Genomic DNA, 12,589 nt, shown 5'->3' with positions numbered 1-12,589 from the left:
TAACTAGCATTTCAGATAACTTTCTCTCAACCTATATTACACAGGATTTGTGTTAGTATGACAAACTGTAATCTGTGCCCATGGTAAATATCTCAATGACTGATTCCTTATGAACCATCATAAACTTTTTGAGATTTGGGGAAAACTATTGACCAGCTTTAGTTTAACAATTCTTTCATTTGCCCTATAGTTGTATTTGATGAGCTTTCTATATAGGAATGGATGTGCAATGATGCTCCCAGTTCTAGATGAATAGACTAACATGCACATATAGACTCTCATATCAGGCCTCTAAGCTGTTTTCCAATATATTAGCTGTATCATGTTGACTTTTTTGTCTGTGTTAATAACATACTGCCAGAGATGATAATCTTATTTTTATCTTGATTCATTCAGTTAGTCCAGGTGTGGAAGACAGAAACCTTTACCGACGGCAAAGATGTCTCGCTTTCACCAAATAAAACAAGGCCTTAGTTCAGAAACTGAGGTGTTCTTAATTATTTATTTACGCTTTTTATACCCTCTTCCTTTCCATTCAGTTGAACAATTCAGACAGCTAACATGTTTTAAAAATACTGTAAACAAATGAAAAAGAAGAGACACTTAAATTAGGGACTAATGTTATATATGGACCCGGCTTTTGGGTTTTGACAGCACAATGTGTGACCCAGCTATTATGGTTTGTAAATCATGGTTTATGACTTACTAGGTTATGCAGAACAGTGTGCTAACCTAATAGCGTGCAGGATCAAACTGAATCTTCCCAATCTTACTCTCCATCTAAACTAAACTACAGTAGAATTTAGGAAATATATCCCTCCAGCATAAGAGATTGTCTTTCTGCTTTACAGATGCTGGCTGGCTTGTCATGCTTCTCCAGCTAATCTGAGTAGCTACCTGACTCTAGCAAAGCTGCAGATGTTTACCCTTATCTCTAGGGCACCTAACAAGATAGAGCCCATGCTTTAATATAGGCAATCACCTATATTCAATGGAGGCTCTGAAAGCCTGATTAAATATATTAACAATGCAATCTTACATCTATCTAGAGTTGAATTCTGCTAAGCACAACGAGACATACTGTAAGGTAAAGAGCAGGGCTGCAGCTTCAGGCATGGGATGCAAAAACAAGTCTGCCTTTCTTGAATGAGCTCCAGCCTTTCAAGCTCCCTCCATGCACAATGGTTGCCTTTCCAGGATCAGAGACAGCCAGAAAAGAATGCTAGGGATATGCTTGGGGAAGCTGTAAATGAATAGGACTGATAGTCCTCCTGTGCCCTGGAAAGGAGAGAAAATTCTTGATACTTGTACAGGTTGTTTCCCTCCAATGACAATCTTTGAAATGGGAAGTGATTACGTAAGGAGAAAGGCAACCCTTCTTTTTTTTTCACCCTACCAGCGCTTTGGATATGGTAGTTGTTCTTCCTCTAGATGCTTCCCCACCCTTTTACTGGTAAGATTGCTGTGCCCATGTTCTGAAGAAGGTGGGCTTGAACAACTTTTCTGTCTTGGGTAAATTAAAGACAAATGTTGCAGAGTGACCTTTATACATTTTGCTTATAGTTAAGTGTTGCTTTAGAGAGATCAGTGAATTATCAACATGGCTAGTGATCATCCTTGAGAGTTTAGGAATGTGGCTAAATATTTATCCACAAATTTTCCCAAACTATCAGTCAATACATTTTACTTTTTTTCCAACTAAAGTCCATGACACATGCATATTACAATGAAGCAATACAGAAACGCAAGACAAATTATCCATGGCTATATTGGAAAAAGAGGTTGAAATAGATACCTCTTTAATTTACATTAAGTCTGCATCTCCAATACATTTTATAAGAAAGACTGGTGGGAGCTACAACAAAATCTACTATAAGAAATAGGGAACAGTGGCTGATCATTTTTATTCTATTTGTATTAGATGTTACAAGGAAAACCTTTAATGTGCACTGTGCAACCTTCATTCTCACTTTCTACCAGCCTATGAGCTGATAATGTGAGGCAAAACCAGCACAATTATATCATATGGTAGCTGTTGTAGTAACTAATACAAACAAGGAAAAAAGAACAAAGAGTTGTAGGACAGTAGCATTCTATGAGTCTAATAACATCTTCTTTTTAATATTGCATATGTATAAAGACACAAATATTCTATAGCTTTAGCTTTTTGCTGTGTTGATGCTATTGTGATTCTGAGCAGCAGACCACCAATCTAGAGAAGGGCAACATTAGAGGTAAGATAGTGGAGGAACAACCTGGTTAAAGTAAGCAATACAAGTCCTTGCTAGAGGTTTGCTTGGAGGCTGTGACATCTGGGAATCAGGCACACAGCTCTCTGTGTGTATGTGTGTGTGTGCGTGCCTTCAAGTCAGCGTTGACTCCTAGCAACTGCCTGGACTAGTCCATGTAGTTTTATTGGCAGCATGTTCAGAACTGTCTTGCTATTGCCTTCTTCCTAGGGCTGAGGGAGAGTGACTCACCCAAAGTTACCCACCTGGCTTTATACATAAGGTGGGACTAGAACTCATGATCTCCCAGTTTCTACCTTGTTGCCACACCCAAAGGATTCCTAGATTGCTCACTAGTTCTATTTTGGGGAGTATAACCTCATCTAGAACCAAAGGTAAAGAGTTCCCAGATTCAAAAACCCACAGCCACTCATCCTTGCTAGGGCTGAGCTAAAACCTGTTATTCCCCATTCAGACTCCCACAGACTCCAGATACTGGGAAAGAACCTAGACAGCATCAGGGTACAGATGCATAAATCAGTATTATTGGCATATTGATGATATCTGACCCCATATGGATTGATGACCTCACCGTGTGGCTTCATGTAGATGTTAAATAAAAGCAGAGATAGTAGAACCCTGGGGAACCTCACAATGCAGGGACTTTGGGCTGGATCTCTCCTCCCCCCCCCCCAATATGGAGTAGAAACAGCCATGGAGGAAGGGCAGGAACCAATGTAACATTGTACCTCCCATTCCTAAGCTTTGAAGCCATTCTAGAAGGATACCATGATTGGGTACTGAAAGCTACCAAGAGATCAAGAAGAACTAGCATGGATGTACTACCTCCATCCCAGTTCCATCAGAAGTAATCTAAAAGTGCAGTCAATATTGTCTCAGTTCATATGGATGCAAATACATATGTATTCTGCCAAAGGCTTACTATAGGTATTGAGTTACTTTGAGCATATATATTGAGTTAAGAGAAGTATTAATTTTTGAATTATTTTGCTTCACTAAGGTCAACTACCAAAACAATCCAGTTTCACACAGTAACGCAAAGATATAGGTAATATTTTCAAATTGGCCTGAAATGATATATGCTGTCCAGGGCAGCCTCAAGAAAGGCAAGTCAAAAACTGGGGGTAAAAATCCTTGATAAAATTAAAAATATGTACCTTTTTAAGACAGGGAATTTGTAGAGAAAAAGTATCAATTGTGCAATGCCCTTCATGGCAGGGTAACCTTTATGGGTTATGATTCCAGACCCATATCATTACATTTTCCTGTTATCTATAGGTTTAAAAACACTTTTTTTTAAAATAGAAGTTATATAAATCAGTATGACAATCGATTTCATCCAGCAAGTTTTAAAACTGGCCAAGTCACTACAGAAAGGAACATGGATAAAAAGGAAATTAAAAACTGTTGTACATTATGCAGGGAGGTGAAATCATGTTAATGATCTGTAGAAATATGTGAGAGGAAGTGAGATGTTTGAATGTAAAGCTTTGTAATACTGTACAAACTTTCTATGGAATGTTCCTTTTAAAATATTTTTCCTGGGGTTAGTAAATAAGTAACACTGGTTATCACTTAGCCATAGTTAAAGTTGTTTGTGATTATGCACTCCCTCTTCAGACAAGAGCCCCTTTTTGCCTTAATCCCAGCTAAGTGTTAATGTAGAATAAGATTGATCAATGTTACTCCAACCTAAATATTTCTGGTTCTTTAATCACTGCAACTAGATCATCACAAAAAACAAAGCAGTAGGTACTTTACCAGTAAGTACATAATCGTAATGATTGACATTGTTTAGTTTCAGTCCTTCATACAGTTCATGAAGTTCATTTGAATTTAATACCTGTCCCTTCCAATGATCATAACCTGAACAAAGAAAGAAAACAGAGACTTAGTGGTATTATATAGCAGTTAGGTTCATGGATTTCATTTAAAGCTAACAAAGTCTACAACATGGAGATAACAATGGCCACTAAGCAATACACATGATATAATTTTGACACTTCAAAAGAAATCTATTGCAATAATATTGTTATCCTAAAAATAACAATGAGGCCTGGGAAAAAATAAATATTTTAAAATTAGGGTTTGGGAGAGATTTTTAATACCAAAACTGGGGGAAAAAAGCTTTTAATGCTGGGAAAAAAGTTACTTAACACTAGTCACTGCATTTGGGCCACTCAATAAAAAGGGAGTTCTAGGGGCCAGAAAAGGACATTATGGAAATCATGAATTATCCAGCCCAGTTTTATAACATGAGACAAAGATCAACCTTTAGCTTTTAACATTAACAAACATTAAGATTAACAAAGGGTCCATAACCACCCCTTCTTGGATAATGGATAATGGCTATCATTTGTTGGGTTTGGAGGTTCAGGGTGGTGACAGTGGACACCACTCACACCAGAAAAGTCCCCATTACAGCAATACTGAATGTGCTAAAAATCTACCAACATTAAGAAAACATATAGAAAGAAAGCACACTCTTGGGGTAAAGACACTCTGCCTGTGTTTTGGTCTGTTGCTGGAGGAAGTCAGTAGCTTTCACTGCTACTGCTGATATGCTAACTCCACACATGATCATCCTTTTACAGTGAGTGCAGACAGGTCAGACAAGTTAAGTGAATCTTTATTTGATGCTGTAGCCTTTGAAATAGTTTCATGCATTTCAACACAGTACCACTGCCAATATTCTTGAATAGTAATGGCTGGAAATGGACAGGCTTGTAGGTGATGATCCATTACTTTCTCAATCAACGCATTTATTTTTGCAGATGAAATAAATCAACATTAACATTCTGTTAACATTGTTATACTTTGGAGTTTTTAAAAAATGAAATTGGAAAATCTGCCATATTCCAAAACTGAAAGCATAAGGTAGTGTTTTTCAAGTTTTATGAGGCATGAAATCCATCAACTTATAATGATAATTATCCATCATAGCTTTGGAACCAAATTCAATCACTAGGCTTCTCTGACCCCTTCTTATTAAACTACTTGCATTTTGGGTCCTGACAGTACAAAGGTTCAAAGATGCATACACAAGCTGTGCCAAGAATACTTATGAATAAACATTGGGAGGGAGGGAATGCTACAAGGCATTCAAGGACACAGTATCATATTGTGAACAACAGAAAGTATTGGGTAAGCAGGAAATAGGTCAGCACACTAATCTTTTATCTTTAGAAACAAATATTCAAAATTCTGCTCTTATCCCTCAGAAAAGAGAAAGTTATCCTTTGCATTTTAATTACATTTTCCTTAATTTAGTATAGGTAGACACTTTTGTCTAATTAACACTATTTTTCAAGATAGACCCGATTCTGCAAAAACAGAAGTAGCTGGCATCTACTTTTACATTTTCAGTTTAAGCAGACAGGACTCTGCTAGCCAAATGCATTAGCTAAACTATTCTAAAAGGTAAAGTCAGAGAATTATTTATAGTTGAGAAAGTTTTTATCAAGTATAGTTAAATCTACCAGATCAAGGTCACAAAAATAACTTTATCATGCTCGTATATAATAATTTAGAAAAGAAAAATACTTATATTCTTCATCTACTTGCAATATCACCTAATCCAGGGGTCTTCAAACTCTTCAGCTCATCACCTCCTTCCTGAAGTTTCAGATTGTTCATCAACCCCCATGCTACTTTTACTAATGGTACTACTAATAATAATAATCCCCCAGTGAGACACTACCTTGATGTGGTTGTGGGTCTTGTGTGCTCTGAGGAGGATGAGAGCTATGGTTCAACCATACTGGATAGGTCTCATCAGAGGGCCAGATGAAGAGTGTCTTTCCCATAAACAATATGGTAAGATGCAATTTATAGAAACCTATACCAGATCAATCATTGCCCAGGTCAACAAGGACTGCGCTAGGTGTTCTACTTCCTGGACATCTGGTGACAAGTGGGCTAGAGAACTCAGAACTGTTGGCTAAGCAACCAGGGCCAGCAGCTGCAGGACTACTGGAAGAAAAATTGTTTACCCATCACAAATATATGAAGACTGAAAACAAAGAAATAATGATCTGCTATTACAAATCAAGTCTAACAAGAGGAGGATATCTGAAAAGAATGCACCAGTTCTGGAAAGAACAATATCTAGAATCAGAAATAACAGCAGAGGCTAGCAGATCAACGTTGATTTATAATGCATAATAAAGTATTCACAGAAGTAGAATTAGAAGAACTGCAAAGGTCTACCCAGGGCATAGAAACTGAAGCCTTGCCAGAAGTAGCTCAGACTGTACAGGCAAACCAGGAGGAGTTGGCAGTAGTGGAAGCCAGTATAACTATTGAATTGTTGTCATTCCCAAACCAGGCACCCTCTTCTCTGCCTTCTCCTCAGAAAAAACAAAGCCCTCTAACTAAAAAACAAGAGGAATTGAAACAAAGAATAACTGAGCATCTAGAACAGCACAAAAAGAACAGAATAAGGTTTCCTGCATTGAAGCTTGTTACAAAGAAGCAGCTAGCACAAGTATTAAAAGATGCCAATACTGTAATATCAAATATAAGCACCAGCTCACTGCAAGAAACAAACCAACTAATGTACAGCACAGTTGCAGTTATAACTGAATAACTTGGATGCAAAATCAACAAACAAGAAAAAAAGCCAAACAAAGTACCACCAAAATGGAAGATCAGGTTGGAAAGTAAGATCAGCATGTTTGGATCAGATGCAAGCAAGCTAGAACAGATAGAACATCAGTCAATTGCAAAAGGCAGCTTTACTTGGAACAGCTTACATCTTGTGACAATACCTTTAACACCATCACACATCTGCCTATCCTAGGTCCTTGAGAAGGTGGATAAAAATGCCAAATCCCATTTAAACATCTGGCTGACTGTGCGACCAACAATAATAATATTGACCTTGGATAGTCCCATCGACCCTTGGGGGTCAATACTGACCACTTTGAGGAACCCCTATCTAATCAGTTAAATCAGCATATTTTACCCTAGAGCAAACCCTGATGATGCCACTGAAAATCAATTACCGCTGATCAATACATAGTTATTGGTAATTATAGTTATTGGTAATTGGTAGTTAGCTTGGTAAAAGGAAATATAGGGAAAGATTGCATATGTATCCTCAACTTTAAAGAGGGGAAGGGGGAGGAATTATGGGTAGGAAGGGAGATGCTGGGGAGTTGCAGGTGCAAAAGACATCTCCATAATGGTCAATCCTCATTACTGCTGCTTTTCTTAAAAGACAGGAATTTAGAATCATATTACCAGCCCCTGTGGACTGAACATGTTGCTGTTAAAATGTCAGACTGATAAATAAATAATAAATAATAATAATCCAGGAGGATGATAGCTAACATCTGCCATGGCATGTATTACTAAGACCTGATTGGACATAGCTAGATATTTCAAACATTGTCTTCCACATTTTGGAACACTTCAGCAGGCTTGTAGCAGAAATGAGCAGGTTGAATTCTCAGTGGTTTATTAAGTATCTATCCTTCTACTAAGAAGCCCATGCCAGCAATGCTCAGAAGTTCTGCTTATTATTAAGTGTTGAGAATCAGGATAGAGAATAAGGGATAATATTTATGGGTCTTGCTACCCATAAACTTTCCTGCCTCAGCTGCAATGAGATTCCTCCACCTGTTAGACTTGGGGAATATCAATGGACAATACCTTCTTCTGTGGCCCAGGATCCAGACTTTCATAGTCTGCATGAGAACCACGCCTCTGTCCCAATTAAAATCTGATTCCATCCATATGTTTGTTCTGGGGTTTACTGCTGGCATGCATGATGCTCTGAAGATGAAGGAAGTTATTGTCCCTCTTCTGTCATAGTAATTTGACAAAATGTTGGCTAGTTGGGGTTCCTCCTGTACAAAGGGAGGCCATGAGTATGTTTGTCCTCAGAGGCCAATGAATCCAGATGGATTCCTTTTTTAAGGCTTATTTATTTTCACAAGCTTAAAAAACCCTTTTTTGCCTAAAGTTCTTGAACATCTAGCTCCAAGAGTTTCTGATGAAAGGGATTATCTGGATCTGGCTCAGATGATTTTAGGCAATGGAAGTGCTTTCATTATTCTTCGTGATTATCTTTGCTGGGAACTAAAGGGAGGTGCCTCTGCTGGTTTGCTCCTCTTAGCAACTTTCAATCTATCATGGTATTTTTCTGGACTGCTCGGGGGCATGGACAGTGCAGGTACTGCTCTATGATGGTTGAGATTACATCTGACAAACAGATCCCAGAAGAAGTTGCTCAAAATGCCTGTTCAACACCATGCAGTTGTCCTATAATTTCCTATCGGAAATTATTTTGTTCCAATTTTATTTAACAATATCTGTGTGAAACCACTGGGAAAGTCATCAGGGACTAGAGTTATAGTAGTATTGCTGATGGCAGAGAAGAAAAAGATTGTATTTATAGTGGACAAAATCAGTTAAGTTTCTGACCCTCCTCCAGAAACAATCAACTGGATTGGAAAGAAGGAAAATGAATGGAAGTAGTGACCCAAGGTTTATAATTAGTGGGGCAAATAAGTCATTGAAAGAATGATACAAGGTAGGATGGAAAGTGAAAAATATAGAGCTTAAGGAGCAGAAAGAAGCCACAGCAGAGAAAGGAGAGGATCATGACTCAAAAAGCTAAATCACAATTGAAGTAAGGAAAGGGGTAAAAAAAATTATGTTGTGCTTATTTTTTTAACACCAAACACAAAATACAGTGTATGAGCTTGCATGTGTTTGCATAAAAATAATTCCAGTAGAAGATATCAATTCACTTCTGTGACTATTTTAATTAGATGACATTTTAAATTATTTTTTAATTTGAAATGTGAATTTCAAACACATGAATTTTCAGCACTGTGAAGGTATGAATTTAGATATACAAACACATAGGAATAGAGAAGATGTCCAGAAGGGAAATCTTAGGTGGTTTTATAATAAGAACATACCTATGAGAAAAAGAAGGAACAGTGATGGAGCAGTATGGAAGACAAATGTTACAACTGGTATTTCCCTTCAGTGTAGATATTCCTAATTCAATAAATATTCAGAATAAATATGCATCACTAATAGCCTTATTTATACAAAATTTTAAAAAACTAAAACTTTTTTTGAATTTCAGAATACAGAATTTAATTATTTATTATTTTATTGGATCTGTTAAGACCGTCCAACTCCAAGAAGGCTCTGGGTGGCATACAACAGGAACAATACCTATGTTGAAAAGAGACCTAAAAACCCCACCACTGTCTGGACCAAAACAACACTCCCCAACATGCAAGAAAAACTCAACAGGGGCTCCACAAACACCCTAACTCAGGGCCTGGGAAGAGAACCTGGTCTTAAGAGACTTCTAGAAACCAAGGAGAGTGGGAACTGTGCCAGGGGGATGCTGTTCCAGAGGGTACGGACAGCAACAAAGAAGGCATGCTTCCTGGGTCCCATAAGATGATACCATTTAACTGATGGGACCTGGAGCGAACCCGTTCCGTGTGAACACCCTTGATGGGCAAAAATGAATAGACAGGCAGTCCCTTAAAATACCAGGACCTACACCATGAAGCAGTTTATAGGTAACAACCAGCACCTTGAATTGCACCTGGAAGTCAATTGGTAACCAATGCTGAGAAGTGTCCATTACTGCTTGTGCCACTCCATTCTGAACCAGCTGTTGAGATTCTATTGTTTATAGCACTCAACAATTTTGCTGTGAAGTATGTTCAACTGTAGGAAGTGTATGGATACATACACACATTTCGTTCACTTCTTATACGTACATCAATAACAAATCTGCCAAATCTCTTCAGAATAGGAGCCTTTAAAATTCTCTCCCCGCTCTGCTGAAATAAAGCTCTCTTTCTCCAACAAGCTTTATATTCTTAAGCATTTGAGTGCATGGCGAATTTAAAACTGCTTCTCTTTTCTCCTCTTTAAAAAAAGAGCAGCTCCGTGGGCTGTTGACAGGTCCCTTTCATATGTGTACGTAGCACAATGTCCTTTGGAGGTGAGTCACTCACTGTAATCATACAATAAATGCTCCTTAGCAAGCAAGAACCAATGGAGCTCCTTGGAAGTCGTGGCTCAGAATGCCGCCTGTGTTTTGAGTATCAAAATAGCACAATAACATTTCTTTTCATTAATTTATAACAAGATGATTCAGAAAGATCAGTGCCAATCAGATGGCGTTTTGCTAATGTCAAGCTGAAAAGTACAAAGAAAAAAACAAGTCTGAATGAACCAATTTTTTCTACTTGCTTGCAATTTATGCACAGAGAGTTGCAGATAGAGAAAACAGAGTTTGGTAATGATAAACAACACTTCACATTTTTTAAAAAAGGAAATTCACCAGATTAAATTTTATTTAGAGCAAATTAAAATAAAAAAGACTGTCTGAATAAAAATGTTTTCACAGTTGTCAAAAAGACAACTAAAATGGAGCTTTCCTTGCTTCACTCAATTCAAGCACCAGAGAACAGTCCCTAAAGAGGCATCGAGGTAGCAAATTCCACAACTAGAGCTTAGCAGAAGAGAGAATATCTCTGTCTGTGACATATGAGAACCATCTTTTCTAAAACTTTCAGCAGGTGCAAAACACAGTCTCCCTTTTAATGGCTTTTGCAGCTTCTGCAAAAGAGAGCAAAACTCTTGGGTCCAAATAATGAAAAAGGGACAGTGAAGGAGAACACAACTATCATGATTGCTGGTGAGGAGATATTCTGGTCTTTTGCGAGGGAATTCCTGGAAGCTTGGTATTCAGACAAGGCAGCCATCAACAGGCACATAGAGATAAACAACATCTACACACTATTCAAGAGAGACAATAAAAAGGAAAACAAAAGACCAGAACATCTCCTCACCAGCAATCATCACCCAGATAAGCAGAGATTAACACCAAGATTATCACCAGACATACAATCAAGCAGTAAACAATACCCTAATCAAGGAACTACCAGAGGGGAGGAAAATAAAAAATAAAACAAAACTCACACCTCCACCCACACCAACATTGGCGGGCATGCCACCGTATATGAACAGAGAGCAAACCCATTCCATTCTAGTACTGAAGATGTTGCCTAGCCGGGTAATGAAACGTTTGCAAGAAAACAACCAAGCTCAGAGAACCCCAAGGACTGCATAGCTATTTTTACATCTATCTCAAAAATAGTCATTGTCTTGAGACAGATTTCTGTTTTAGTTAGTCCCTCCAGATCCCCAGAGATTTCAGTCAGTTAACTGTGAGGATTGTGGGAGAGACGGGATACTGTATGCCCAATTTCTCTTCTTAGCCTTGTTTCCCCCTTTAAAAGATGAAACCTGGTCTATCTTAGGACTATCTTAGGATTGAAACACCTCTCCTCAAGCACCCGGCCTAGAAAGAGCATCTCTCCCTGTGAAGATGTAGATTCAAAGACTTGCAAAAGGCTGGCAAGTACACTGCTGTTCACAACAGCAAATACGGGTTACAACTGTAACCTCTTCTTAACTATTGTTTTGCCTGTGATTTTGGTCATAATGCATGTCCTTTTTTAAATACTTAGTAGAGTTTTTCTTGTGGACATTCTGATGAAATATGCATGATGGTCCTCAGCTGAGCATATGAGACCTTCAAACTGGGTAGAAAATAAGGCACATGCACTGTCTTTGCCCCTTTCTCTCCCTGATATCTGCACTTTCCACTGAAGATATGAAGGCGAATTATGCCTGCATTAAAATAAACAAAATACAAGCATCCACATGATTTGGAAACCTGATTTATTAGAGTTCTGGATTATGCGAAGAGCTAACATTGAGGAAAACAACAAAGAAAGATATTAATCTAGAAGTTCTTGAGATCTTTAGGTGAATGTGTGAAAAGAAGTAATTATAAATAACTTCAGGAACCCTGAAATCACTAGGGTAGTACAGAAGCATTCAAATGAGACATTAAAAAAAAGTTCTTATTTTACAATGAGAACACCTGGCAAAGGAGTTATTATTTCTTTAGGAAATACTCCTAACCTTTTTGAGTCTCCTCTACTGAACACTAAATGGCAAATTTCAGAGAAAAACAACAGGAGATCCACTATTATCATGCACTGACCTAGATGTTGGCCTGACTCAAAGGAAGGTGAGGGTCTAGAAACCAAGTCCCAGAGAAATCAGCTGACAGAGCTGTGACTGTTCAGCCTGGCAAATGGATGAAAGGAAGATAGGATAGTATTTTTGAACTATCTAAACAGCTATCCATAACTAGAGGAGGTAAAGAATTACATTGAAGGAGAGGTTCTGGGAACTGTAATCCACACATTTCTAGGACAGCATTAAAATGGGGAAGGCTACCTTAAATGCTCAAATGTATAGCAACAGAGCTCATTCAG

At 38.0% G+C, this 12,589-nt stretch overlaps 1 protein-coding gene across 5 annotated transcripts in view; it reads right to left on the bottom strand.

Annotated features, from left to right (window-relative positions):
• Positions 1-12,589, bottom strand: part of PDXK (pyridoxal kinase) — a 56,360-nt gene that overhangs the window by 20,737 nt on the left and 23,034 nt on the right. For all 5 annotated transcript variants that reach the window (XR_015796803.1, XR_015796804.1, XM_088144715.1 and 2 more), the window contains exon 3: positions 4,011-4,115. Coding sequence is in view for 3 of the 5 variants with exons in the window: in XM_088144715.1 (XP_088000841.1) it covers positions 4,011-4,115 (105 nt within the window). In the remaining 2 variants the exon portion in view is untranslated. The remainder of the gene's footprint in view (positions 1-4,010; positions 4,116-12,589) is intronic.

The sequence above is a fragment of the Python bivittatus genome, unplaced genomic scaffold (assembly GCF_059951505.1).
Source record: "Python bivittatus isolate LINGU-HERP-01145 unplaced genomic scaffold, Pbiv_v1 ctg000350_np1212, whole genome shotgun sequence".
NCBI lineage: Eukaryota > Metazoa > Chordata > Lepidosauria > Squamata > Pythonidae > Python > Python bivittatus.
This window is presented reverse-complemented; position numbering and strand designations above follow the sequence as displayed.